The sequence below is a fragment of the Chelonia mydas genome, chromosome 27 (assembly GCF_015237465.2).
Source record: "Chelonia mydas isolate rCheMyd1 chromosome 27, rCheMyd1.pri.v2, whole genome shotgun sequence".
NCBI lineage: Eukaryota > Metazoa > Chordata > Testudines > Cheloniidae > Chelonia > Chelonia mydas.
The window spans coordinates 5,896,822-5,919,171 of record NC_057860.1 but is presented as its reverse complement, the minus strand read 5'-3'; the positions used below and the strand labels follow the sequence as shown (position 1 = coordinate 5,919,171).

Here is a 22,350-nt window from a genome sequence, read left to right as displayed (position 1 = left end):
ACGGGGTGTGCAGTTGGAGAGAAGGAACAGTTCCCATCAGGGGTGCTTGGTTCCCCTGGGGCAGGATGGTCTGCACAGAAAGGCGGGTGGGGGCTTGGATCCCCTGGGGCCTAGGGGGGAGAACTGTGCGCACGTGGAAAGGGGGGCGGTTCTCCCAGTTTCGCAGGGTGCCCCTGAAGGCTGGGGGGGTCAGGCTGCGCGTGGGGGGTGTCAGTGCCCACCAGGCTGGGGGAGGTTGCGTGTGTGTGTGTGGGAGGGAGGATGTTTGCGCCGCCCCCCTGGGGCTGCGTGAGTGCACGGAGGAGTGGATCATTGCCCCTCAGGGCTGGGGGTTGTCAGTGCCCCTGGGGCTGGAGATCTGGTTGCGTGTGGTGAGGGGTCGGTGCCCCCCAGGCTGGGGGAGTCTGCGCAAGCGCACAGAGGGGGGATCGGTGCCCCTCGGGGCTGGGGTCGGGCTGCGCGTGGGGGGTGTCAGTGCCCACTGGGCCGGGGGAGGCTGCGCGCGGGGGGAGGCTGCGTGACCGCACAGAGGAGTGGATCATTGCCTCTCTGGACTGGGGGTGGGTTGGTGCCTCCAGGGCTGGGGGGGGGCTGCGCGCAGGGAATGTCAGTGACCCCCAAGGGCTGGGGGAGTCTGCGCAAGCGCACAGAGGGGGGGATCGGTGCCCCTCGGGGCTGGGGTCGGGCTGCGCGTGGGGGGTGTCAGTGCCCACTGGGCCGGGGGAGGCTGTGCGCGGGGGGAGGTTGTGCGCAGGGGGAGGCTGCGTGAGCGCACAGAGGGGGGGATCGGTGCCCCTCGGGGCTGGGGTCGGGCTGCGCATGGGGGGTGTCAGTGCCCACTGGGCCGCGGGAGGCTGTGCGCGGGGGGAGGTTGTGCGCAGGGGGAGGCTGCGTGAGCGCACAGAGGGGGGGATCGGTGCCCCTCGGGGCTGGGGTCGGGCTGCGCATGGGGGGTGTCAGTGCCCACTGGGCCGGGGGAGGCTGCGCGCGGGGGGAGGCTGCGTGACCGCACAGAGGAGTGGATCATTGCCTCTCTGGACTGGGGGTGGGTTGGTGCCTCCAGGGCTGGGGGGAGGGGGGGGCTGTGCGCAGGGGATGTCAGTGACCCCCAAGGGCTGGGGGAGTCTGCGCAAGTGCACAGAGAGGGGGGGGATCAGCACCCCTCGGGGCTGGGGGGGCGCTGTCGGCAGGAGGATGTCTGCGCCCCCCGGGGCTGGGGGTCGGGCTGCGCGTGGTGGGTGCCCCCCAGACAGGGGGAAGCTGCTCGCAGAAAGGGGGGGCCGTTCCCCCCAGGGCGGCTCTCGGGGCGGCGGGGGTCCCCTCACCAGGCGTTGTGCTGGAAGAGCCGGCTCGGGTCGGTCAGAAAGCGGCTCCCGAACGGCTGCCGCCTCCCAGGGGCCGCCGCCGCCTCTTCCTCCTCGTCCGGCCCGCTGGGCGCCGCCATGACAGGCTGCGCGACCCGGAACCGGAACCCGCCGCCTGACCCCCGCCGGCCGACCGGAGAGAGAACTACCTTGGCCCGCGGGCGGCCTGGGAAGGGCGGGAACAGCGGGCTCCGCCCGCCCTCGCGCCGGTTCCCGCCCGCCGCCTGCGCGCGCATGTGCCGGGCCCCGGGCGGGGGATCAGCCCCACGAGCAGTGAGGTCACCGCCCACCCGTGTCCTGTGTCCCACGTGGGGCAAGGGGTGCTAGGGGCCCGTCCCACCCAGAGCAGTGGGCTCACCCAGCCCCCCTCCACAGCCTTTGGTTTCAGGGAGCAAGGGCCGGGCTGCTCCTTTTTCCCCCATGTGACAGCTGCACACATTTAATTAAGGCGTTGTTTTTTAACGAGCATCATCAGCCTGGACACGTGTCCTCTGGAGCGGTGGCTGAAGCATGAAGGGACACGTGAATCTTTAGTGCGTCTGGCACAGAAATATCTTGCAACCTCGGCTACAACAGGGTCATGCAAATGCCTGTGCTCGCTGTCAGGTGTCACTGTAAACAAGAAGCGAGCAGCACTGTCTCCTGCAGATGTAACCAAACGTCTTTGTCTGAAGAAAGAAAAGGAGGACTTGTGGCACCTTAGAGACTAACCAATTTATTTGAGCATGAGCTTTCGTGAGCTACAGCTCACTTCATCGGATGAAGTGAGCTCACGAAAGCTGATGCTCAAATAAATTGGTTAGTCTCTAAGGTGCCACAAGTACTCCTTTTCTTTTTGCGAATACAGACTAACACGGCTGTTACTCTGAAACCTGTCTTTGTCTGAGCGATTGGCTGAACAAGAAGTAGGACTGAGTGGACTTGTACGCGCTAACGTTTTACATTGTTTTGTTTTTGAGTCCAGTTATGTAACAAAAAAAATCTACGTTTGTAAGTTTCACGTTCATGATAAAGAGATTGCACTACAGTACTTGGAGGTGAACTGAAAAATACTGTTTCTTTTGTTTATCATTTTTACACTGCAAATATTAGTAATAACAATAATAGAAAGTGAGCACTGTACGCTTTATTCTGTGTTATCATTGAAATTGATATATTCAAAAATGTAGAAAAACATCCAAAACTATTTAATAAATTTCAATTGGTATTCTATTAACAATGAAATTAATTGCAATTAATTTTTTTAAATTGCAGTTAATTTTTTGAGTTAATCGCAATTAATTGACAGCCCTGGTCATCAGTCATTGAATCCCCTACAGCTTCCCACCCTCTGAGGTAGGTGTGAGCCCCATTTCAGAGATGGGAAAACCAAGGAACAGAAAGTCAGTGGCAGAGCTAGGAATAGAATAGAGGAATCTTGACACCCCACTCCCAAAATCTATCTTCTTGTGTAACCCCTATAGTGATATTCCTGAATTCAGTGATTGTTACAGAGAAAGAGCTGAGACCGATAGAAGAAAAACATGTTTCTCTTTTAATTCTCATTGTATTAGCCAGTATGCAAAGGGGAAACGGTTCTCTTTCCTACCCTCGGACAGTCTGACCTGTGTAAGAGCCTGAGACTGTTATAAGGGAAAAGAATGGGATGGGGAGGATGACAGTAGTCAACAGTGATATTAAGAAAATGGAGCAGCATGGCTCTTTCTTCTCATTTCCTTTCTTTCCCTTTCCTTATCCCACCCTTTACTTCGCTGTCATCAGAGCAGGATGAGGAATGTTCTCTGCGGTACAGTTTGTTATCGTAGTGCTGAAGTTCGTTAGGTGTCACCAGCTCCTGGTGAGTGTTCCACGACCAGGAGTAGGTGGAGAAAGTGTGGTAGAAACTGTGGTTCCCTGACTCCAGCCCAATCTGGCCACCATGCAACCTCCGCCACAGTCTTAGCATCCTGTTCCTCTCCTTGAGTGCCATCCCCTTCTTGTACATTTCAGTTACCCTCTTCACCTATGGAGAAGAGATGGAGGTTGAAATAGGCTGCAGAATAGCATGGAGCCAGATCTTTACCCAAATGGAAACCAGCTACTGCAGAAGTCTCACAGATGGGAAGTGTGAGGTTGTCAAAAAAAGATCCTGGATGCCCTTTATCAAGCACTGACGGCAATTAGATGCCAGTAAATATCACCAATTTATGTAACTGAAAGATTAACTGACTTATTTATTATTATGCCTTTGGTTTCACACTTCATGCAATTCTTTGAAATTGCTAAGAAGTAATACAGATCCTTAGTTAAAATCCTTTCACCAGAAAGTTAATTGTATGGGTTACACCTTGTAATTACACTGGAACTTCAGTGTAACTACAGTCACTGTATTATAAAGGGTTGTGCATATACCCCAGTTCCTACAATATTTCTAAGGTCCCCATCCCCTTGCTACTGTATCTAAGTGGTAATATCCAAAGGTATTTGTACTTGCTGCTCCTAACTCTTGCATATGCCTCTGGGAGAGGAGGAATTGTTGCCAGGAGACAATCAGGGTGGAACAGGGGTATGGAGAACCAGTAACCCAGTAATTTGTACTATCTGAGTTACTGATAATCATTCATTTCTGTAGCACCTTTTGTCTCAAAGGGCTTCAAAGCACCACTGAAATGCAGCCACCTTTGGGGGTAGAGGGCAGCAATCAGTCTGAAAAGTTGCGAACAATTTGAGGGGAGGGAAGTCAAATAGACTGAGTCAGCTCCTCTAACTGTTACAGAAAATAGCAGATGGAATCTTTAATGTCCATGCAGAGCAGTGAGGACCTCAGGGCTAGAGTTTCCAATCTGAGTACTTAAAATTAAGTCCCTATAAAAGTGGTCTGATTTTCAGAGATGCTGAGCACCTCACATGTTCAGCAATTTCAGTGGCAGTAGCATTTGCTTACATCAGGTCTGAATTTGTTCCATATACTAAGCAGCTTTATATTTCAACAAGCAAAACTCCAGAGAGACATTGCTTATTCTCTGTCTGGAAGGAGTCAGATTGACAGCACTGGGAGCTGAAGTCCTTTCTCTATAGCTTGGGCAGTATGGCAATGCAAACATCCGTATGCTGCCCCTCACTCGTGTCTCAGCCCTACCTTGACGGGATGGCTGCTAAGTGAAAGGGTAGTATTAGGTGGCCACAGCCATCTCCTTTGACCTCCGAAAAGGGGAACAATGAGGCCAGCTGGGATGGATGCTGGTTCATGTGATGTGGTCCCACTTCACCAGGACTGAACTCTTTTTATAAAGGCCACAAAATAGCCATCTTTTCATTGCTAGCAACCCAGTCGGCATCCAAACTAGTGCCCTGGTGATGAAAGGGACCCCATAGGCCCTTCCTAATGCCTTGCGTTTGATTGGCGAGGATCTGATGGAGTGTAAAACCGGTTATCTCCTAAAATACCAGAGACAAAGGAGGGAGGAATTCTTTGGAAGGGGTGGTAGACTTCATACTCACATCTAGTCGTATCTCACGCAGGTCTTCTATAGTCAAACGGTGTTGCCTCTCCATCAAGTGAGGGCTGAGACTAAGGGCGTTTTTCCGGTCTCTGAAGGAAGCAGGAGGTTTGAACGCAGTTCCCTGATTGAAAAAGACAGAGAGGCTTTACCAATGGTCCATCAAGACAGGCCTCTTGCTTCAGGCAGTGGCTGTGACCTACTGCTTTCAGGGACAACAAAACCCTCTCTACTGCACCTGGCCAATTGTTTAGTGTATCACATTTGGGGAAATCCCTTCCTGCAGCAGTCAGGCTGAAGCATGAGACCTGATTACCTCTAGCTCAGCAATGCAAGGGTACCAGAGCATATGTACAAGGCAAAATTCTGCTCTCAGTTACACTGGTGTAAATCCAGACTAAATCCATTGAAGTCAATGGGGTTACTAGTCTAGATTTACACTGCAATATACAAGAGCAGGGTTTGGCCCTATCTACTTCCAGTACTGCTATGCTCCAGTACTGTCCCCAAGAGGAGGGAGCACAGCCTGCTTCTTGGAAAAGATCTTTCAGTGTTGTCATGCACAGCCATGATTTCCCATCAGCTGTCCACATGTTTCAGGGTGTGTGTTGCAGAGGACAACAGAGAAAGTAGACATCCTCAGTAAGTGTCTTGTGCGGTCTGGGTCACTTGATCATATCTTGAGATTGGGAAGTGAGAAACCAAGGCTGTTTTGTGGGACGGACAGCCGGCTGTTCTCTTCTGCATTCGTGGCAGGGTTCATTCCTTTAATCATCCCACCAAGACAACCCATCAGGTTATCATGTTATCATATATTCTTTATGTCTGTGGCAGATGGGAACATGGGGGAATTCAGACAGACTCTCCTGCCTCAAATCTTTTAGGACAGGAATCAAACCCACACCCTTTTCAGCCAGCCTAATATGTTTAAGAGAAATCAAGGGTATTTGCTTCCCTGTAAAAGTGTATCCTGTCTTACCTGGAATAGTCACCCAGAGGTATCAGGCTTTCTGGGCTGCAAAGGGGAGAGCTATTCTATCCATTATACCTCTGGTGAATGCCAGATATACAAACCACCAGAATTCCCCACTTTATCTAATCTCGAACATATATACAGCCACAGTATGCCAGCTGCACCAACTGCAGGGTAAACTATACAGTACTCACAGATTAATTTCAAGAACATTTCTGGGAACAATTTTCTGTTGGCCGTATTCAGTGATGACTCTAAAAAGGTCTAAAAGGAAGTTAAGTTTGTGTAATTTACACTTCCTTCCGTCACCCTCAATGTGTATATTACATCACCTTAGACAACTCCAGGCTTACGCAGAGTCATGCCCCATTGACATCATTGAATTTGACCCACTTAGTCCAAGGGAATGTAAGTGTTGAAAGGATGTGTGCTAACCCCACACATTTCAATGGGGAAGAGTCTGCAGCACAACAACTCAGACTTGACTTGCCCTTGTGCGTCATCTGTTATTACATAGATTAACTGCTTCCTTATCTTACCTCACGCAGCCAGTTTCTTTTATGGAAAAAGTGGTTTTCAAACGATGATATAGGCTCTTTCCTTCTCTGCAGCTCCAGCTTCTGTAAGTCTTTTTTTGGCTTCGGTACTGTCATTCCATCCCGGTTGGGAAGCAATGGGAAGATGGGTACCTGAGCATAAGGACTGTCGGAGGGGACAGTGCTTGCTAGCAAAGGGGCAAAGAAAACAACGGATATCACTTATTGGACACAGTACCCACCATCTGTTTTCTAGCCTTTGGCTCTTCCCATTCTATGACTAATCCAACCAAGGCAGGACTACACACATTCTGAGATCTCCCCTATTCACTTTTTCTCCTTTTTTTGTACCTTACTTTCCGTAAAACACATTGAAAATATGAGCCAGTAGCCTCTGATTTTGGGTGCCCAACTTTACAGATCTAGTACCTAATTTTCAGAAGTGTTGAGCCCCCACTATTCCAGCTGTAGGCAAAGAGTTGTGGGTGCTCAGGACCTCTGAATAATCAACCCACAAGCATCTAAAGTTGGGAAACCATAAATGGAGACATCCAAATTAGAGGCCACTTCTGAAAGTCTTAGCCATAGGTCCTAAGAACTGGAGATGGACTCCTTGGTAGCCCATGAGCTATTATACACTGAGCAGCCACCAAGAAGAACTAAGCAGTTATTTAAGGTTCCTTTGGGCTAAGTGGTATGTTGGAATTATTGTTTACGCAGGATATTATCATGAATTCCTTTATTAAATCCAGAGGCTGAAAGGTATTTATACAACTGCTCTAAACATGCCTACAAAGCCTAAATAATAAGCAATTTACTACATCCAAACAGTAACAAAACATTTATAAGCATTTGATCAAGATACTTACAAATGGGCTAAACACCCAAGGGTGCTTAGACGCATATTGGTTCGCTCTGATGTGGGCAGGTAGTATTAGCAACGAACCCTTGAAGAGTTTACTTTTTTATACCCTTTAACAAACGAGTGATGTCATTGCCAATTACTGACTTCAGGTAAAAGCCAACTGGAGACAGTTCACCCTTATTACCAGTCTTAATCCAGACAAGATTACAACCTCCTTTCTCCCCAAGGCCTTTCCTCCTTATCTCTTCCCCTCCTTCTTGCTGACACACAGGTTTTCCTTTGTATCTGGGTTAACATAGACCCTGTTTTTTGAGATAACATTGGTGTGTGGGGTGGGAAGGGCCATGTTGGCTCTTTTTGAAACAGATTCTCTTTGTCTTATTTAAAACCAGTCACCCGTACTGGTCAGAAGCCTTTTTAGAGACTTCCCCTTATCTCATTAGTTATCCTTTGAACCAGACGGCCTCCCTACTTCATTCCTATGGGCCTTATAACTCTTTACTTTCAAGGCCTTTCTTTACAACCCATATTTCTTTAACCAAACTTAAGCTAACTTTAATTCTCCCATTTTATGTTTATTCTACATGGTGACCATTCTGATAATGCATGTGTCAACGATTTCATTCCTCATGTAAGAAAGGAGATCTACACAATTTATTGTGAGTGACTTCCCATTTTGGTGCCATCAATGGGTGGCATCTGGGAGAGACTATTTTTTTTTTTTTATCAATCAAGAAAGAAGCAAATCTAAAGAGCCCAGAGGCATACTCAAGCCCCACTGAAGGGGGAACTATGTTCAAGGTGCCCTGTGCAGCTCAGAGAACAGATGATCATATTTTGATCATTTGAAAGGTGTCAGTCTGGTGATTCACAGGGGTGGAGCTTATTTTGTGGATGGAGCCTGGAAGAGTCCCCCCCCCCCCATTTGATTTCTCATCGAATAAGTGATCTGGAACTGGCAAATCTGGGTTCTAGTCCTGGCTTGGAGGCATCCCAAATCAGTGGCCACTTCTATAAATCTGAAGTGATTTGCCCAAGATCACCCAATGAGTCTGTGGCACAGCTGGGAAGAGAACCCAGGAGTCCTGCACTTTCACTACAAGATTATGCTTCCTCCTGTCACTCATGTCTTTGTGTAGTCCCCGGAGGAGTCCAAGCAGTGTCTATTTTGCGTGGGTGCAGGTCGCAAAAAAATGTTTGCTAACCTAGGCCCTGATCCAAAGCCCAAAAGTCCGGTAGGGAGTGGGGACTTAGGATGCTGCAGTGAATAGCAGTGACCCACAAATGGGCCTTCTGCCTCTTTGGGAATTTCAGTGGAGGTGCCACTCAGACACACAAACACAAGTGGCTGAGCCACGTGCAGTTCTTACCCCTGAGGGTTTCCACATAGGCTTCCAGCTCTTTGTCATTCATCACTGAGATGCGGGCAGCACCTGCAAAGGCAGACATAGGAGTGACTTTGCCTCTCTGAGGAGTCGGGGCTTTTTTGAGCGTGTGGAGTCCCTTCCCATGATCCATTAAGTTGCCAGCATCTATCCAGGCCCGCTTGCCAGTGGACGCCAGGAACTTCTGCCGGTAGTAACTAGAAGACAAAAGATGGCGCAGTGTCACCAAACACTCTGCACACAGGACAGCTATAACCAGTGAACAGCCCTTTTCGCCTTCTTTAAAGGGGGCTAGCAAAGGGGAATGGAGCTTGTGTCCTTTTCCTGCTTTATGTTGCATAGAGGAGGCTGGGGAGGATTTGAAACTTTTTTTTTCCTATTTTTAATTTTTTTTTAACTTTAGCATAAATTCAGCTCTTACGTCTCCTTGGAGACTCTGTGGACAGCTAGAGAACTGGTCGGATTATGGTACCTGCAATATCTAGAAACAGAATCCTGATTCACCATGAGAAGGAAGGGATTTCTACTCAGATAGATTAACGCTCTTTGGATCCCATTGGGGTACTCTGGTTCAGGCTGAATAGCACTGTACCCTGCTGATTTCTGTAAGACTGCTCATGGCGGAAGAGACGGTTCATTGAGAGGAAGAGTAACCGAGTCTAGCGCCCTTGTTTTTCCAAAGCATCTTAAAACACTTGGGAGAAGGGCTCTCTGTCTTCAGGATTCAGCTCCCCGCCCTGCTGATAAGGGCAGAGAAAGCTCTGAGACCATACCTCCAAGTCCTCCAACCAGACCCGGACAGGCAAGACTTGAAAACCGTACTCCTAAGGGTGAAAAAATCCTTTCTAGGCCTTCTCTACCCATCATAAGGAAGCAAACCACAGCACCTCTTTTTCTTTGCAGGTCACCTTTAAAGATAGGTTGCCGATCCTGATTTAGCCCGGAGGTCGGCCCCCGCTACCCACAGCTTTCCTTCACACAGCCTGCAGCCATCCTCATCTTTCATACCCTGGAAAGGCGTAGCTTGCCAAGGAGAATCCGGCAGACAATGCTCCAGCTTGATGCAAGCAGCCAGGCTGGGAGGCTTAGGCACTGTTCTGGAGGTAAGGTCATAAGGGCTACGTAGAGAAGAGGGATGTGCTTTTTGGTGTGTGCCATACGGCAGATAGAACAGGTGTGTTTTTGTTCTCCAGGGGGCAGAGGGGGGAGGTATGAAATATATCTACAGGGCCCTGTTTTGTCCTCATTTATATGGCTGCCCTTGCCTACACAGGTACACTGCTCACTTATGTGCCTAAAGAACTGGGGCCAGATTTACAAAGGTATTTAGGTACGGAAAGATGCAGATAACCACTACTGTAAATTCCACTAGGTGCCTAAATGAGTTAGAGGCCTAATTCCCATTGACTTCCAATCAAGTTAGGGACCTAACTCACCTAGGTGCTTTTGTTAACCCCATTAGGTGCCTAGCTGCATTTTTAGGTGCCTAAATACTTTTGTAAGTCTGGCCCTGTTTGAGTCCGCCGAGCCTATGAAATGGAGATCTCCTTTCCCCGCTTTGGAGACCTTGCTAGAGCTTTTAGCACTCACCTGACTATTTCAAGCATGGCCTTCCTTGGCAGAGCCGACATTTCCACCAGCTTTGACAGGACCTCAAAGAACAGGATTCCTGAGGCGTCGACGGAATCAAGGTCCTCCATGCTGCCTTTCTCGGGGGCTGGGGAGGAGATGCAAGTCAATCAGAGCGCCCACCCCACCAACCCATCTCCTTCAGAGACCCCAGTCAGCACCAGGTACCTCCAACAACATTTGGCTGGGAAAAGTACGGTATATGCATGTGTGGGAGCATGTCTCCTGCCTGGTGCACTGGGGCAAGTGCTAGCTACACCTGTAGCAAGGGGTACTTCTCACTGCCCTCTCCCATCGCCCAAGGAAGCATAGTATCTCCAGATAATGCTGCTCCCCCTCCGCTTTGGAAGAGGCAGATTTGGTCCTGGTATTCCAGCCAGAGAGACTCAGATTGAGTATGTGGAGCACAGCCTGGCTATCTGAACCCTGCTTATAGGCCCCAGGGTTCCTGGGCTCCCCGTCATCACTCCCCTTTCATGGTGATTCCTCCTCATGAGCCAGGCTACCTTGGGGAGTTGTGCCAGTGCCTGCACTCGTCTCTGTGCCCCCAGGCCCCTCAGCATGGAGCTCAGCAGCTGCCTCCTCCCCCTGAGTTGAGCTGTCAAGGCTTTGTACAGCTGTTTTGAATGGGGACCTGCTGTGCGCGAGCTCGTTCTTTGGGGGACCCCAGATGCTGATGTCCGAGTCCACATCACGTGAACTCCCAATTGCCCCAAGGTTCAGGAAACACCAATGCCCCTACGCAAGTGGGATTTTCTGGCCACACACTAACATCGCCTGCGGGACCGTGGCCAATCCCATTGGCTGGGCCCGGCTCACCGCACTCACCTATAGCCTGGATGAAGCGCTTGTTGTCGCTGACAATGGTCAGAAAATCAGAGAAGTTCACCTTCCCATCTCCTGCAAGGTAAACAGCATTTCCCACTGATCAAGCACCTTTCACCCCAGGGACAGGGTAGTGATGGGCCTACTCCAGGCCAGGTCGGCTACAACCACCTTCCCCTGAGTGCTGGTGGAGAAGGGACTCTGTTGCTAAGATCCATGCTAGACAAGTGCATAATAATACCTCCCTCACTCCGTTGGTTGTCATCAGCATGGGTCTGTCTAAGTTCTGAGGCCATGCTGCTCAAGAGAGCCTGTGTCAGAGAGTGATAGCTAGGTCCCTACCAAATTTACAACCATGAAAAATATGTCACGGACCATGAAATCCGGTCTCCCCCCCATGAAATCTGTTTTTTTGTGTGCTTTTACCCTAGACTATACAGATTTCACAGGGAGACCAGTGTTTCTTAAATTGTGGGTCCTGACCCAAAAGGGAGTTGAAGGGAGGTTGCAAGTTTATTTTACTGGGTTCGTGGTGTTGCCATCCTTACTTCTGCGCTGCTGCCTGCAGAACTGGACGGCCAGAGAGCCGCGGCTGCCGACTGCGGGCCCAGCTCTGCAGGCAGCAGCGCAGAAGTAAGGGTGGCAACACCAGACCCCATCCTGACTTCTGCACTGCTGCGGGCGGCGACTCTGCCTTCAGAGCTGGGCTCCCGGCCAGCAGCCACCGCTCTCCAGCTGGCCAGCTCTGAGGGCAGCTGTGACCAGCCGCAGCACAGAAGTAAGGGTAGCAGAACCGCGACCCCCCCCCTACAATAATCTTGTGAAACCCACCCACCCACAATTCCTTTTGGGGTCAGGATCTCTATAATTACAACACGGTGAAATTTCAGATTTAAATAGCTGAAATGATGAAATTTACTATTTTTAAAATCCTATGACCGTGAAATGGACCAAAATGGACCGCGAATTTGGTAGGGCCCTAGTGATAGCTGTATGGCTGGCCTGCTTCTGACCTGTGTGCATGGGAGGGGGGAGGGCTGTGGCGGGGAGGACTACAAGAGAAGAAAACCTTAGTGAATCCCAGTTTGAAACCAAAGGGGCCAATACATTTTGGGCCCAAATGTGGCTTTAAGCCACTGGCTGCATTGGAAAGGGCTGAGGAGAGTATGAGGGTACGTATGAGTCTGTGTTGTCACAGAGAGGACACAGGGGGACTTGCTTTGGATGCTTGCTGAGGGAGGTGTCCTTTAGCTTGGCTGGCAGAGGGGCGGTTCTGGGAGCAGAAAGACTGGGGTTCTAGTCTGGGCTCCTCGTGTGTGTGTGTGTGAGTGATGTGTGCTAATGTCAGGGCAGCCCAAGGAAGAATTCTTGTGGACTCAGCCAGGATTCCTCTTGAGGGAGCAGCCACAGCTGCAGGGCAAACTCCCATCACCCGTTCACATGGTGCCCTTCACAGAGCTGCCTAATGAAGGGGCGGGCATAGTCCCATCCTCCCTTGGCCCCTACCCCTTTGGATCAGCATGTTGTCAGCCTCGTGCACTCCCTGCCCATCCTGGAGCTAGCCCTGTGCACAGCTGCCCCCACCTGCCCACCACTTTGCCCATTTCCCCTGCAAGAGCCCTGCTTTCACACTGAGTTGGTCTCTCACTTTGTAACAGACCGGGCCCTCCACTGCTCCAGCTGGAGTTAGCACAAACCTCTGCCAGACAGCAAGCGATGGACCCCCTCATCCCAATGCCCAGGGCCCAGGGGGCAGAGGTCAGGATGTTGTGGCACCTTTAACTCTCTCAGCTCCTGGTTTTCTAGGCTTTGAGATCTCACCCTTGATGTAGCCTTAATGTGCTTTCTTTGTACTCCCTACAGGAGTCACGTTCTGTAACCAGGTGCAGGAGATGATGAGTTAAAGGCACGCGGAAGAGCTGGTGCAAGTTCCCAGCTTGTCACAGACTCGCTGGGTTGCCTCTGGCAAGTCACCAACTGCCGACCTAATCCTTCCTTCCTCTTACCCTCTGTCTTGCCTATTTAGACTGTAAACTCCCCAGGGCAGGGACTGCTTCATGTGACATGTAGGAACAGTGTCTAGCACCACACCCTGCTCTCCCCCAGTGCCAGGAGTTTCAAGGGAGCACAACACCACACACTCACAAACACAGATCCTTGGAATGTACCACTGTGGACTAAACCAGGGATGATTGTGTACACTCACCATCCATATCAGCATATGACAGCTCATCGTAGGCCTCTTGTTCGGTTAAACTAATCCCCAGCTTCTTTGCAGTCGTCTCCAAGCCTTCTAGGTCAATACTGCCATCTACGTCCCTACTGAAGAAACTATAGGCCTGGTGGAAAGCTGTGGGCATATAGGGAAAGTACCACCAGTTATGTCAGGTGGGATGTTCAAACTTCATGTACTATGCTCTTTGGAAACCAAGGGACATAATGCCTAGGTATTATGGTAAGAGAATCATGAAACCAGAGGAAAAGCAGGAGGATCTTGTGGTTATGGGACTCATGTGACCTGAGTTCAGCTCCTGGCTCTGCCACAGGTTTCCTGTGCGAATTCAGGCAAATCACTTATTCCCCCTGTGCCTTAGTCCCCTATCTGCAAAAGAGGGAGTGACACTTCCTTTTAGGGCTGTCGATTAATCGCAGTTAACTCACACAATTAATTCAAAAAATTAAAATTACAAAATTAAAATTAAAATTAAAAAAATTAATCACGATTAATTGCAGTTTTAATCACTCTGTTAAACAACAGAATACCAATTGAAATTTATTAAATAGTTTTAGATGTTTTTCTATGTTTTCAAATATATTGATTTCAATTACAACACAGAATACAAAGTATATAGTGTTCACTTTATATTTTTTTATTACAAATATTTTGCTCTGGGAAAATGACAAACAAAAGAAATAATATTTTTCAATTCACCTCATACAAGTACTGTAGTGCAATCTCTGCAACTTACAAATGCAGATTTTTTTGTTACATAACTGCATTAAAACCCAAAACAATATAAAACTTTAGAGCCTACAAGTCCACTCAGTCCTACTTCTTGTTCAGCCAACTGCTAAGACAAACAAGTTTGTTTTACATTTATGGGAGATAATGCTGCCCGCTTCTAATTTACAATGTCACCTGAAACTGAGAACAGGCATTCACGTGGCACTTTTGTAGCTGGAATTGCAAAGTATTTACTTGCCAGATATGCTAAACATTTGTATGCCCCTTCATGCTTAGGCCACCATTCCAGAGGACATGCTTCCATGGTGATGACGCTCATTAAAAAAATAATGCATTAATTAAATTGGTGACTGAACTCCGTGGGGGAGAATTGTATGTCTCCTGCTCTGTTTTACCCACATTCTGCCATATATTTCATGTTATAGCAGTCTCAGATGATGTTCATTTTAAGAACACTTTCACTGCAGATTTGACAAAACTTAAAGAAGGCACCAATGTGAGATTTCTAAAGATAGCTACAGCACTCGACCCAAGGTTTAAGAATCTGAAGTACCTTCCAAAATCTGAGAGGGACGAGGTGTGGAGCATGCTTTCAAAAGTCTTAAAAGAGCAACACTCTGATGCGGAAACTACAGATCCTGAACCACTAAAAAAGAAAATCAACCTTCTGCTGGTGGCATCGGACTCAGATGATGAAAATGAACATGAGTCGGTCCGCACTGCTTTGGATCATTATCGAGCAGAACCCGTCATCAGCATGGACGCATGTCCCCTGGAATGGTGGTTGAAGCATGAAGGGACATATGAATCTTTAGCGCATCTGGCATGTAAAAATCTTGTGATGCTGGCTACAACAGTGCCATGCGAATGCTTGTTCTCACTTTCAGGTGACACTGTAAATAAGAAGGGGGCAGCATTATGTCCTGAAAATGTAAACAAACTTGTTTGTCTGAGTGATTGACTGAACAAGAAGTAGGACTGAGTAGATTTGTAGGCTCTAAAGTTTTACATTGCATTCAAAAATAAAACCGGTTTTTTTTTTTACATAATTCTACATTTCTAAGTTGCACTTTCACGATAAAGAGATTGCACTACAGAATTTGTATGAGGTGAATTGAAAAATATTGTTTCTTTTGTTTTTTTACAGTGCAAGTGAGCACTGTACACTTTGTATTCTGTGTTGTCATTGAAATCAATATATTTGAAAATGTAGAAAACATCCAAAAATATTTAAATAAATGGTATTCTATTATTGTTTAACAGTGCGATTAATCATGCAATTCATCACAATTACTTTTTTAAATTGCACGATTAATCACAATGAATTTTTTTAATCGCTTGACAGCCCTATTTCATTTGTCTGTCTGGTCAGCTGAGATTGTAAGGTGTTTGGGTCAGGGATTGGGTATATACAATGTCCAGCACAAGGGGGCCCTGACCTCAGGTGGGGGCTGTCCCCACAGTTGCTATTGTAGTAGAAAAAATAAAGATCTAGCAAGCTAAAAAATAAACCTTGAACAGTCTTTTTGTCAACCTGCCTTTCAAGGTGAAAGACAGATAACTGGGGCATTGTTACCTTCTAGCTGGTCCATGGTCAGGTTCTTCGCTGCTTTGCACTTATTCCTGTCTAGGAGGATGCCAGATAACTCCCTGCCATACAACATTCAAGAAGAAAGAAGGACAATTAAAAGATGCAAACCAACATTCCTCTGCAGATATGCAGCTCCTGTTGATGGAAGAGCACCTGAGCGCATGGCTTCAGGGCAGGATATGATGCAGGAGGCCAAATGTGTCTTTCAGCTACACTGGTGCAACCACACTGACTTCAGAGGGGTTGCATTCATTGAACAGAGAAGAGTTTATTATCTGATTCTGCTCTCACATCAGTTGTACACAGATGTGAATACCACTGAGATGCTGTAGGGTCACTCTGGAGACACTGCTAGGGTCTGATTCTGCCCTCTTATGCAATCCCTTCAACTTCCTCAGGGCTGCATAAAGACTTTGGCATTTACGGGCTGAGATTCCCAAAGGACAGAGTTCCCCACAGTTCCCACTGACTTCCACAGGAGATGTGGGTGCTCAGCACCTGGGAAAAACCAAGCCATTCATCTTTAACTCTGCCACTGCTGGGCACCCACCCAGTGAGCCTGCTCCCTCTCCTCCCCTGGAAAGCAGTGGGGAGAAAGCACCAGTAGTGAGGTAGCTGATCTGGAGGGTCCCAGCTTTTGCAAGTTACAGCGTTAGAAAGAATGAAATCCCAGGATCACATGATACCTGTGAGGAAGATGGCTGCCTAATCCCGGACCTCCGCATGTCAATTCATCTCTAATCATTACTTTCCTAGCAAACTGGCAATAAGTTTCTGTCATAAAAGGTTAAATTAAACCCCTGGATAAACTTCAAGCTGCTGAAGATGGATCCCAATGAATAAATGAGGAGCAGTTAAAGACCTCAGCCTGCATCACCCAAACAGCTGAAGGGGGATTAGAAGGCCATAGCAGAACCTAGCCCAGGATATTGTGACACTGAAAGAATTCCTCACAGGCCGCCTGGATTCAGTCTCCAAAGATATCCGAGGGCTCTCTAAAGATGTGTGTGATGCAAAATCCCAAAATGGCTCACTTGGAAAATTAGCTGCCAAAGGCTGCCCTTGAACCAGTGAAATTAAAGAAGAAATGGCCTCCTTCTTAAAGCTTGGACTAGACAAACTGGAAGAAACCCAGGATGACTTAGAAAAGAGAACTTGAAGAAACAAACTTCGCCTGTTGGTCATTGCTGAGGGTCTGGAGAAGGCGGATATTATCAGATTTCTTCAGAAACTGCTCCCTGACCTATTTAAAATCCACCCTCAGCTTCCCCCATTAGACGTTGAAAGGGCTCATCGAATGCCTGGTATTAGATGGTGGGAATCTGACAAGCCCAAGCCCAAGCCCATCGTCTTCAAGCCGCTGAAGTTCAGTGGTAAACAACCATTAATGAATGCTGCTAGAAAAGCTGAAACCCTTATGTACAAAGGCCACAAAATCTCTTTTCCCTGACTTCTCAGCTGAGCTTAACAGAAAGAGGGCTGCATTCCATAAAGCAAATCCTGAGGGGGACCAACGTCAGATACAGGATCAAGTACCCATTCACCTTCCCCATGGATTCAGCATGCACCACCAGATTTTGCCAAGCCCCTTCTGAAGCTTGGCAGACACTTCAAAGACTGAGATCAGATTTGACCAACAAATAGCAGAATGGGTTTTTTTTTTAACCAATACAAAGCAAACCTCAACAAGTTTAAAAATAAGTTTGTTTTTCTAGGTATCCCTGTAGACATGTTAATAGTCACTTACACAAACTTCCAATTCCTAGCAAATAACCAGGTAGGATGAACTCTTCTGTTGATCTCCTTTAAAACTGAGCAATAACAAATGTATAGCATCGCAAGGCGCAGAGTAACCGTTTAACACTGTGAACACTAAGCTGGGGCATATAGCACCATCTACTGGCTGAAGTATTATCTGCACTAATCATCACAGCTTGCGCTGCGGGACAGAATCTCTTCACTAGCTTTTCCTCTGATGGGTTGTGTTAGGGTAACCACAAGTCCCTTGTGGAACAGTCAGTATTCACGACATGTAAAACAGACTATAACCTAACCTTAAATAGCACTAGTTATTCAATTTGCGCAGGGCATTTGACATACTATGAATATGAAACTTTTTTTTATGTTGTATTTTTCGTATTTAGATTTTGTACTAATTTGTATTTGATTTACCAAACCAATTGTAAATTTCTTGTGGTGAGTCTGCATATACATATGCATACATAACTATACATCAAAACTTCTGTAGGTAGGAATACATTATACATGTTCTTAGACTACCCGATGGTATTTACAGGGTAAGATTTGACTTAAAATATGCATTTAGAGATGTTTAGGATATTATTAGATAATATAGGGAGGGGAGGAGAGATAGAACTGAAGCCATCAGGATCTGAACTTGCCCATTCTGGCTTGTTTTAAGTCTTACTTTTTTTTGTTTTCTGTTCCAAAGTATATTTGTAAGGCACATGATATTTAACTACAGATCTTTTTGTACCCATCTTAATTCATAAAAGTATTAACTTTTCAATGTATACAGTCTTGGTTTGATTCTGAAGGAAGAAACATTCTTCCTGAAGATGTTTCAACTCAAAAAAGTTAATTCTAGGAAGCATTTACAATCCAAGTGGAGATAATTCTGAATTTTTCAAAGACATTGCAGACATTCTTTCTAATAAAAAAGACACTCCTGTAATACTGGGAGGCAATTGGAATACTATGCTAGACATGTCTGGACAAATCCAAATACATGAGACCCAGCACTCAAAGCACAATAGGACAACCCTCGTTACCAATTAATGAACTTGATTTAAAAGGTGTTTGGAGACTAAGACACTCCACGGAGCATGAATATACGTATTTCTCTGCAGTACATTCTTCTTACTCCAGAACTGAATTCTTCTTGTGTCTTCAGAACTGATTCCAGCATGCCTGGAAGCACTATTGATAATTTCAGATCAGGCTCCAATTATACTTACCATAGATGCTGGTTACACCTCATTAAAGTCTTCTCTGGAAGCTGAACATACTGCTGCTAAAAGAGGCAAAATTTAATTGCACAGTTGATTCTGTCATCTCTCACTTCATACCAGAAAATAAGCACTCGGTTACCTCAGTTACATCTTTTGGGAAGCTCTGCAAGCTACTGTAAGAGGTGAGGGCGTAAGATAGGCCTCCCAAAAGAAGAGAGAACGACTCAAGTTACTAGACTTTTCAGCCACGGAAATAGATGAGTTGGAGAAAACACACAAGATGGACCCAAATAATGAAAACCTCCTACATTATCAATGCCAAATATAAATATAATGAATGCTTATCCAGCCAAGTTCGATTTACACTCAACAGGATCAAACAAAGATATTCTGAATGGGAAAGATAACGCAGGTAAGCCACTTGCCAGAAGATTTAAGATGGAACTAGCCAACAACAATATTTCTTTCTTATTACAAGAAGACAGGAGGGCCATCCTGGAACCAACAGATGTAAATAATCAATGTACGCAATTCTATCAAGCTTTCTAGAAATCAGACAACCAATCTGACTCTAATCAATTGGATCATTTAATTGAAGACCTGCCTTTTAATACCCTAACTTCAGAACAAGTGTTGTTTACAGACAAAGCTTTCTCAACACAAGAAATTGAACAGGCTACAAAAAACAAACTCCAGCAAGGCCCCCTGGCTTTCTGGCAGATTTCTACAAAACATTCTGTAATCAGCTTTCTTCTATTCTTTCAGAGGTCTTCACTGAAACATTCCAAAAGAGAACCATGTTTCACAACATGAGAACTGCTTTAATTACTTTAATATTAAAGAAGAACAAGGATGGTAGCAACAGTGTCAACTTCTGTCCCATATCTCTATTCAACACAGATTGCAAACTAATTGCAAAAATTTTAGCAGCCGCATCCCATCAATTACACACTCAGATCAGTGTAGTTTCATGAAAGGAAGCCTGGCTGCTGAGAATATGAGAAAAATTGCTCAATTGATCCAGCAAGCTCTGCTGTCAGATGTTCCCTCCATAGCCCTATCTCTAGATGCAGAGAAGGCCTTTGATAGGGTTGAATGGTCTTATCTAATGGATGTCCTAAGAAAACAAAACAAAAATTGGATTTGCACCAATATCCTGAATTGTCTGAGTGTATTATACAACTCTCCCCTCGCTGCACTATCAACTAATGGAATTATTTCTCCCATATTTCAACTAGAAAGAGGGACACAACAAGGCTGTCCCCTCTTGCCTCTCCCTTTTAATCTCTCTCTTGAACCACTGGCAATGTACACCCTGAAGGTGTGACTATAAACAGGAAAGAATACAAAATCAGTTTATATGCAGATGACAGTTTTGTACTATTGAAGAATCCATCCTCATTAATCTCATTGTTATAGAGTATAGCTTACATTTCTGGAGAGCTCTGGTTTTTGCATTAACTGGAATAAATCACAAGCAACAAATGTATCCAAAAGACCAGATCCTTCTCAGACTCAGCATTTTCCATTTCCAATATGCAAGGAAATAACTTACTTAGGTGTTTTGTCCTAATCTTTCCAAAATTGTTTCTATAAATATGGACTACATATAAAAACAACTGTCCAAGGATGTAGAAAGGTGGCGTCTCCTCCCTGTATCCTTACTGGGGAAAATAGAAATAGCCAGAATGAATATCTGCCCAAGATTGATTTTATATCATTAGCCTGTTGCCTTTCAAGGTCTTTCCCTCCCTCACTCTTTGCTCAAATAAATAGGCTAATCATGCAATTTATGAGATAAAAACCAGCCTCACTTGTCACACAAGACCCTTAAAAATAGTGGACAACGGGAGGTCGGGGGTTGCTAGATCTGTGTCTGTATTATCTAGCATTCCAAATGCGTCCTATTGTAAGGTGGTTCTCCTCCAGTTGCTCTGCATACACACCGGCCTGGTTTGAGATAGAAAAAGCTTAGTTATGTCATTTGGTTCCCTCTCTTCTTTTATATGCCTTAAGAGGCTACCCACACCCTTAAGGAAAAGTCCAATCTTTGCATCTACATGGGGCATCCTGCAATGCACTAAGATGATTACAGCATCCGATCTTACTAATTCTCTTCTCGTACCACTACAGGATAACACATGCATCAGGATCAAGGCCAACTCCATGCTTATTGGATATCAGGAAAAACTTTTTCACTAGGAGGGTGGTGAACCACTGGAATGGGTTACCTATGGAGGTGGTGGAATCTCCTTCCTTAGAGGTTTTTAAGGCCCGGCTTGACAAAGCCTTGGCTGGGATGATTTAGTTGGGGTTGGTCCTGCTTTGAGCAGGGGGTTGGACTAGGTGACCTCCTGAGGTCCCTTCCAACCCTGATATTCTATGATTCTATGATTAAGACAATTTGGATAGAAAAAGAATTAACAGAAATTAAAGATGTAATACAAGATGATAGACTGGCCTCCTTCAATTTTACATGTAACAAATATCCTCTATTACTGCCTCACACGTCCTTCTTTCAGCAGCTATGTTCAAGGATTCATGCAGGTAGAGGGGACAATTGGTCCATTTCAACTCTTTCACCTCTAGAAGAGGATGATAACAAATATGGAAACAAAAGTCATTTTGTAGGAATTACTTAGATGGCGTAATGCTTTACAGTACCCTCTCAATCTCAGTCTCAAAGGAAAATGGGAAAAAGAACGTATCCTCCCAGGTTTCCGTTGTGAGAATAAAGGCTATCTGGGTTAATGTGCAAGATACTTCAAGTTCTTTATCCTTGTGATTCTTCCAGAACAAGACATTAAACAGGCACGACTGGACTCCAGAACATGTGTTTAAGGCAATGCACAGCGAATACTGGATATGCAAACAGCCACGTGCCAACCTTTTGCACATCTTCTAGACCTGTCCAGAAATGCACATGTTCTGGAACACCATATTCAGTACTCTCTCAAAAACTTTGTGTGTGCTCTCTTTCCTTCTCCAAGCCTACGTGTTTGAGGGGTGATGAATGAGTTCGTGTTACCAGTAAGAAGTGGATTGCAGTCACTATTTTAGTGGCCAAAAGAGTTATTTTGAGAATTCCTCCTTCATTTACAGACTGGCTTAGTGACCTCCCTACTACTGCATTGATGGGAAAAGTGACTCTGCCTAATAGAAACACTTGGAAAAGGTATGAGGCTGTGGTCACACATGAAACAATTGCATACGTTTGCAGCTGAGTATATATTAGTTCCTGTTACTCAGAGGTTATGGTATCATTTATCTAATTAGTCACTTTACTAACATGCCCTCCATGACCTGTATGGGGTCAGCTTCCCCGCACCCCGGTTTTGCAAGTAATGAAGGTTGAATTTTGTTACTGAGAGGTTATTTCTATCTGGTGCATGTATTTCTATACGTTTCATTTAGTTATGTGTTTATATTTTCTATACAAACAAGAAGAAAAAAAGGAAAGACAGAAACTCAGTTACACACACACAGTATTACAGCCACAGGGGGGCATGGGAGAGTACAGCAGAGCCAGCTCCTTCAGCTGGAAAAAAGGGTAATTAATGCTGATTACTGCCCAAGCATGCTGGGTGTTTTACTGGCAGGAGTGAAGGCAGGGATCCTGCTCAGAGGACCTGGCAATCCATGGTGATGGCAGCCCAGACACCTCCACACTCACCCGCTGGTCTTTTTTGGCAGGGGTTTCAACATCATCTTCTTCGGCAGGGACTTCAGTGTCATATTGGTTTCAGAGACCAAGCCAAAGGTCGTC

The 22,350-nt window shown here is 46.3% G+C and overlaps 2 protein-coding genes and 1 long non-coding RNA gene across 9 annotated transcripts in view; 1 reads left to right on the top strand and 2 right to left on the bottom strand.

Annotated features, from left to right (window-relative positions):
* Nucleotides 1-1,615, bottom strand: part of METTL2A (methyltransferase 2A, methylcytidine) — a 35,680-nt gene extending 34,065 nt beyond the window's left edge. For all 6 annotated transcript variants that reach the window (XR_005223498.2, XM_037886830.2, XM_037886831.2 and 3 more), the window contains exon 1: nucleotides 1,326-1,615. Coding sequence is in view for 5 of the 6 variants with exons in the window: in XM_037886830.2 (XP_037742758.1) it covers nucleotides 1,326-1,600 (275 nt within the window). In the remaining variant the exon portion in view is untranslated. The remainder of the gene's footprint in view (nucleotides 1-1,325) is intronic.
* Nucleotides 1,616-2,877: 1,262 nt separating this feature from the next.
* On the bottom strand, nucleotides 2,878-15,669 carry EFCAB3 (EF-hand calcium binding domain 3). The gene is made up of 8 exons (XM_027824465.3): nucleotides 15,598-15,669; nucleotides 13,263-13,406; nucleotides 11,060-11,131; nucleotides 10,193-10,319; nucleotides 8,588-8,799; nucleotides 6,356-6,540; nucleotides 4,845-4,967; nucleotides 2,878-3,366 (listed from the first exon to the last, which is right to left on the bottom strand). The coding sequence occupies exons 1-8, from the start codon at nucleotides 15,611-15,613 to the stop codon at nucleotides 3,073-3,075; spliced, it is 1,173 nt and encodes a 390-aa protein (XP_027680266.3). The 5' UTR covers nucleotides 15,614-15,669; the 3' UTR covers nucleotides 2,878-3,072.
* LOC119564554 lies at nucleotides 8,679-13,271 on the top strand. Of its 2 annotated transcripts, XR_006287692.1 has the most exons (4): nucleotides 8,679-9,705; nucleotides 10,225-11,138; nucleotides 12,715-12,814; nucleotides 12,920-13,271. It is a non-coding gene; the product is annotated as an uncharacterized LOC119564554 (long non-coding RNA). The 2 variants fall into 2 exon arrangements; XR_006287691.1 differs by having other exon boundaries at nucleotides 12,715-13,271.
* Nucleotides 15,670-22,350: the final 6,681 nt, after the last annotated feature.

Excerpts from the sequence above, each read along its gene's own strand:
- EFCAB3 (XM_027824465.3), bottom strand. Across the intron at positions 6,541-8,587 it reads CTATGTGGAAACCCTCAGGG|CAAGCACTGTCCCCTCCGAC; the intron begins GTAAGAACTGCA and ends CCCCTTTGCTAG. Across the intron at positions 3,367-4,844 it reads TGCGTGAGATACGACTAGAT|GTGAAGAGGGTAACTGAAAT; the intron begins GTGAGTATGAAG and ends TCTTCTCCATAG.